This window comes from Alligator sinensis, unplaced genomic scaffold, assembly GCF_000455745.1.
Source record: "Alligator sinensis unplaced genomic scaffold, ASM45574v1 scaffold1409_1, whole genome shotgun sequence".
Classification (NCBI taxonomy): domain Eukaryota; kingdom Metazoa; phylum Chordata; order Crocodylia; family Alligatoridae; genus Alligator; species Alligator sinensis.
In genome coordinates, this window is record NW_005843442.1 from 111870 (window position 1) to 118442 (window position 6573).

Genomic DNA, 6573 nt, shown 5'->3' on the forward strand with positions numbered 1-6573 from the left:
CTCCTTCATGCCCCCTGTGACAGGGGGCCTTCCTGGGGCTAGATCTCGTGATAGCCCACCCCACCTACCCAGGCCAGTCTGCCTTGACTCTCCTGCCACAACTTGAATGTTAGCATAAAATATTAAGCGGGAGGCGCTCATTCACTACCCTGATGCCAGAGACTGCTATCCACAGCTTGTACCACCCCTACGCTGGCCCATGCCTCGCAGATGGCATCCAGAATATTATTATTGCTTCCCGGCTTCAGGCCAGGCCAAAGTCAGTCCATCGTTGGGCCTCTTTCACACTTACACACGCTCCGCCCCCCTCTCACAGGGGCCTCTTCCACACGGCCCCTCACTGGGCCACATACAACCTGCCCTGCTCCCTTGAGTGATCTTTTGGCCATCAGGCTTGCCTAACTCTCCGGCACAGCACACGCAGCACCTTCAGTTCGCTCATGCTCCCCTACTCGACGTGGTGTCACCTTGGCCCGAACACTGGGCTGATTCTGCCCCTCCCACTTGCTCCAGTTCTAACTGGTGGGGTCGGCCCCCGTACTGCCTTTCCAACGGCCCTTGCAGCTCTACTTGGTACAAGCCTGGTGCAGCCCTTCAGGCCACCCTCAGCAGCCCTACTCTGCACCATATGTCCTCAGTCCTTCAGGTGCCTCTCATTGCACCCTAGTCTGAGCAGACCCCCATATCACCACCGCCCTGCTTTGGGGCCTCCGGGGTCTCACAGCCTTGCGGGGCTCAGGTGCCTGTCCCAGCGTGCCTGGCCCTTCTCTCCCTAATTTATACATACCCACTGGAGAGCGGGGGCTGGGGTTAAGGTGCCCCTACCTGCCTTTCACTGGGGTGGTACCTGGTCTCACCATGAGGAAGCCCACCAGGCCACCCTTCCCCGGCAGGGTGCAGTTTCAGGTTGCGCCCAGGACCAGAAGCCTCCAACCATCCCCACAGCTCCTGCCCTTCCCTCCAAGATGTTCCTGAGCACTAGCTCAGCTGGCTGATGTTACTCCTGCAATGAATGGCAGCAGACTGCTGCCCCAGCCTGTGTGTGCTGGGTCCTAAAGTGGCCGCCCTAATCCAGCATGTGCTGGCTGCCTGCCTCCAGCCCTTAAAGCGCCAGGCACCCAAAGGTGCAGTCACCCCCCCACCCCCCACAACCCAATGGGCTCTGTAGAGGGAAGGGGCCCTGGATGGCTCAGGGTTCGGGTCAGAGCAGGGGCCCCCAACCCAGGCCTGATGTGCGCCCCCATCTGTTTCTTCAGGCACCCAGTCCCAGAGGGGCAGCTCCTTCCAGCTGGAGATGTCCCAAGAGGGTTTCAGTGCCCTGCTCTCTCCTGTGAGTAACCTCATCTCCTATTGGTCAGGGGACTCAACAGGGGGTGGGTCAGGGCAGGGAGGAGGGGCACAGTAGGGCATGAGTTAATGGTCTGTACTGATCTAGGATGGGCCTATACTGGGGGCAGTTGGCGCCTATGACTGGTCTGGGGGGCTCTTCCTCTACGAGGCCATTGGGGAAGCAGCCTTCATCAACGTGTCCACAACCAGCGGGGACATGAAAGATGCCTACCTCGGTAAGGACCGCCCAGGTGGAGCTCTCCAGAGCCGGGCTCCTGTGTTAGGGAAACTCATCCATCCATCCATCCCCAAACCCCTTCCTTCCATCCATCCTTCCCCAAACCCATCCATCCATCCTCAAACCCCTTCCATCCATCCCCCCATCCATCCATCCCCAAAACCCTTCCTTCCATCCATCCTTCCCCAAACCCATCCATCCATCCTCAAACCCCTTCCATCCATCCCCCCATCCATCCATCCCCAAAACCCTTCCTTCCATCCATCCTTCCCCAAACCCATCCATCCATCCTCAAACCCCTTCCATCCATCCCCCCATCCATCCATCCCCAAAACCCTTCCTTCCATCCATCCTTCCCCAAACCCATCCATCCATCCTCAAACCCCTTCCATCCATCCCCCCATCCATCCATCCCCAAAACCCTTCCTTCCATCCATCCTTCCCCAAACCCATCCATCCATCCTCAAACCCCTTCCATCCATCCCCCCATCCATCCATCCCCAAAACCCTTCCTTCCATCCATCCTTCCCCAAACCCATCCATCCATCCTCAAACCCCTTCCATCCATCCCCCCATCCATCCATCCCCAAAACCCTTCCTTCCATCCATCCTTCCCCAAACCCATCCATCCATCCTCAAACCCCTTCCATCCATCCCCCCATCCATCCATCCCCAAAACCCTTCCTTCCATCCATCCTTCCCCAAACCCATCCATCCATCCTCAAACCCCTTCCATCCATCCCCCCATCCATCCATCCCCAAAACCCTTCCTTCCATCCATCCTTCCCCAAACCCATCCATCCATCCTCAAACCCCTTCCATCCATCCCCCCATCCATCCATCCCCAAAACCCTTCCTTCCATCCATCCTTCCCCAAACCCATCCATCCATCCTCAAACCCCTTCCATCCATCCCCCCATCCATCCATCCCCAAAACCCTTCCTTCCATCCATCCTTCCCCAAACCCATCCATCCATCCATCCATCCCCAAACCCATCCATCCATCTGTCCATCCATCCATCCCCAAACCCCATCCATCCATCCATCCATCCATCCCCACCCCGCTTCCTTCCATTTATCCATCCCCAAAACCCATCCATCCATCCATCCATCCATCCATCCATTGTGACTTAGGAGCTGGGTGATCTTCCTTTTAGATCCCTTCCCAGTATCCTCCGTGGCTCCAGCAGCTGAACTGGGGGAGGCTGGCTGGTGACATCTCTGCCCCTTCCCCCCTTCCCCCCCCCCCAGGCTATGCGGTCCAGCGGGTGACCTCCAAGAAGCGCTGGGGCTATGTGGTGGGGGCACCACGATACCAGCATGTGGGAAAGGTGGTGCTGTTCTACCGGGACCCCCAGAGTGAGGCCTGGAGGGCCGAGGCAGAGAAGACTGGGGATCAGGTAGGGGCGTGTGTGTGTGTGTGTGTGTGTGTGTATCCCAGATGCCTGGGTGCTTTGTATGTCCCGGACACCTGGGTTCTATGTCTCATGTCCATGTGTGCATTGTGTGCCAGCATGAGCAGATATGTTCATGTGTGTAATGCATGTGCATGCAAATGTGTGTGCGCACATGTTCAGACGTGTGTGAGCAGAATGCGTGCATGCACATGTGTATGAGCACTTGCATCTGTGAGCACATATGTATGTGTGTAGCGTGCAATGGCACACGAGCGTTGTATAAGTGTGTATGGGCAGGCATGTTGATCTGTACAGACACGTGTCCAAAAGCGCATGGGTAAGAGGTGTATGTGTGTGTGTGGGGAGGGGGGGGGGCAGGGGTCAACCTCTTGCACAACCTCCTTGTGATGCCAGATGGTGAGACTGGGAGCTGCAGAGGTGACTACACAGGGTGGGGGCCAGGCCTGAAGCAGGGTTACAGGGTCTTCTCTGCCCCCCAGATTGGCTCATACTTCGGGGGCTCCCTCAGCACCATGGATGTGGATGGAGATGGCAACACCGACCTCATCCTCATTGGAGCCCCCATGTACTATGGGGAGGGAAGTGGGGGCCGTGTCTTTGTCTACCCCATCCCAGCAGAGGTAGGACCCAGGGATGGGGCAGGGATTGGGTTGGTGGGTGGAAAAGGGGGCATGTTGTATGCCAGAAAATACAGTAACCCCCTTTTGTGCCATGCAGCAGGTAGGGGGTGAGGCAGGAGCTCAGCAAGGTGCTCTGGGAGTGGGGAGGGGTGCATATCTGTGAGGAAATATGGTCGTCCCCTTCTGGCCCTGCAAGTTAGGGGCATGTGTGCCCCATGGGGCAGGGGAAGGTGCATACATACCTGATCAAACACAGTAACTCCACCCAGGCCCTGTTGGGGGTGCTACCAGGCAAGTGGGGGGGAGGAGGTGTGCGTTATACACCAGATAATATGGTAGCTCCCTTTCTGGCCTGTAGGGGTCCCCAGAGGGCAGGGGCAGGTGCGCATATACCTGATACAGTACAGTAGCTCCCCCACCTGCCCCATAGGGGGTGTTGCGGAGTGGCTGGCAGGGGAGGCGCACATTACATGCCAGATGATATGTTAGGTCCCGTTCTGGCCTGCCGGGGCCCCCAGGGGGCATGTGCGCATGTACCAGTACAATACGGTACTGCCTTCCCTGCCCCACATGGGGTTGGCGGGCGGGTGGCACGCATGGTAGGCAGGGAGTTACGGTATTGTGCTCCCTCACAGAGGGCGCCGCTGCGGTGTGACGGGGTGCTGCGGGGGCAGGGGGGCCAGCCCCTGGGGCGCTTCGGGGCCAGCCAGGGGGCGCTGGGGGACGTGGATGGCGATGGCCGCGCCGACCTGGCCGTGGGGGCCCCCCTGGAGGACGGTGCCCATGGGGCCCTCTACATCTTCCGCGGGCAGCAGCGCCACCTGCGCAACCAGCCCAGCCAGGTAGGCCCCGTCCCCAACTTCCCCTGTCCCTGTCCCCAGCTGCTACGGCCCCATCCCCTGCTTAGCCCCTACCTTCTCCCTAGCCCCACCCCTGCTTCTGTAGCCCCGCCCCCATGCCCTAGACCCTGCCCCCTGGCCCAGCCCTCTGTCTCAAACCCACCCCTCCAGCCCTGACCCTATAGCCACTAGTCCCACCCCCTCACTGCTCCTAGGGCTCCCCCTGCTCCTCTAGCCCCATCCACTTCTCCTTGGCTTGACCCCTAACCTCTAACCCCAGCCCTGGAGATTTAAGTCCCGCCCCATCTCTCATCCTGCCCCTACAGCCATTGGCCCCTCCCATGTAGTTGTAGTCCCACCCCTTTCAGGCATATCCCCACCTTCTTCCTCCCTGCCCCCGCCGTCCCTGTCACCCCCTGACAGTTGTTCCCACCCCCAGCGCATCACGGGGACCCAGGTGTCCAGGGGACTGTGGGCGCTCGGCCTGACGCTGAGTGGGGGCATGGACCTGACAGGTGACGGCCTGAAGGACATCGCCGTGGGTGGCCGTGGGCAGGTGCTGCTGCTGCGGTGAGCCTGGATGCCTGGGTCCCCCAGGGATGCGTGTGGGTGCATGTGTCCAGGACGTCTGGGTTCCCCGCCTGTGTGGCTGACCCAGCTCTGCCCCTGCAGGTCACGCCCGGTGCTGCAAGCAGCCGTGACCGTGACCTTCGCCCCGACCACAATCCCAGTGACTGCCTTCGACTGCCAGGGCCGGGAGCAGCTGGACACCGAGGCTGCCACCACCCGCATCTGCTTCAGCCTCCGCCTGAGCCTTGGCCAGCGCTTCCAGGGTCAGCTCCACTCCCAGGATAGGTCCCGCCCACCAGGGGAGAGGCCACACCCCCAGTCTCCAGCCTTACCACCCACACCCACACATTCAAAAGCCAGGTGTCCAGGACACACACAAGCCAACCAGTGCCCCCTCCGCAGCCACGAATCTGTTCCCCCCGATGCAGCCAGCTCTGGGGTGCCCCACCAGGCCCTGACCCAGTACAACACACCCCTCAGGCAGGCAGTGGGGGTCATTCTGTGCCCGGGGGTCTGGGGGCTGTGCTCTTACCCCCCTCCCATCCCTACAGGTGGTTCCAGCTGGGGCCCCTTCCACTATGAGCTGGCACTGGACCCCGGGCGGATACGGGTCCGCGCTGCCTTCAATCCTCCCCTGCCTGCACAGTCCCTGTCACTGCCTGTCAGTCTCCATACCAAGTGCCAGGAGTACCGTGTCCGGCTGCCTGTGAGTGTCCCTTCCCCTTCCCTTTTGCCTCCCTCAGCCTTGGCCCATGGTACCCTCACACCTGTACCCACCCTCAGGTCTGCCCTGAAGACACCCTGACACCCATCACCCTGCGCCTGACCTACAACCTGACTGGGATCCCCATCCCCGGTGGCGGCCTCACCCCCATCCTGGCTGAGGACACGGAGACGACAGTTGTAGCCTCGGTGAGATGTTGGGGAAGGGGGTTGGTGTCACAACAGATGCCAATGGCATTGGCGCCAGTTGTAGTGGCCAGGCTGTCACTGTGTTTCTCGGCTCAGCCCTTGCAGCTGATGTTGTGCGGTTGTCACAGTGTTGCTATAGGTGGTGACATTAAGGGCCCTGGCTCCAGTTGTAGCAGATGGGCTGTGGATGTGTGTTGAGGTTCCCTGTTGTGGCTGACTGTGCAGTTGTCATGGTGTTGCTACAGGCAACAACATTGAGGGCCATGGGGCTGGTTGCAGCAGACAGGCTGTGTGTCTAGGGATCCAGTCCTGGTGATTGCCATTGTGTGGTTGACACAAAGTTGCTACAGGCGGTGACACTGAGGGCACTGGCATTGGTGGTACAGGCCAGGCTGTTGCTGTGTGTCTAGGTGTCCAGTGGGGTTGACGTTGTGTGGTTGTCAGTGTTGTACAAGAGGCAACATTGAGGGCACTGGCACTGGGTGCAGCGGACAGGCTGTTCCTGTGTGTCAAGGTGGCTCATCCTGGTGGCTGACGTGTGGTTGTCACAGTGTTGCTACAGGCAGCAATACTGAGGGCTTTGGCACCAGTGGTAGCAGCCTGGCTGTTGCTGTGTGTTGAGGTGTCCAGTCCTGGAGGTTGACATC

The 6573-nt window shown here is 59.9% G+C and overlaps 1 protein-coding gene across 1 annotated transcript in view; it reads left to right on the forward strand.

The window, feature by feature from the left end:
- The window catches only part of LOC102377789 (integrin alpha-D), an 18705-nt gene that overhangs the window by 4983 nt on the left and 7149 nt on the right, over window positions 1-6573 (forward strand). Inside the window, 9 exon segments of the mRNA XM_025195246.1 lie at window positions 1257-1330; window positions 1436-1565; window positions 2819-2967; window positions 3465-3605; window positions 4241-4447; window positions 4884-5014; window positions 5117-5277; window positions 5566-5720; window positions 5798-5926. Coding sequence (XP_025051031.1) covers window positions 1257-1330; window positions 1436-1565; window positions 2819-2967; window positions 3465-3605; window positions 4241-4447; window positions 4884-5014; window positions 5117-5277; window positions 5566-5720; window positions 5798-5926 — 1277 coding nt within the window.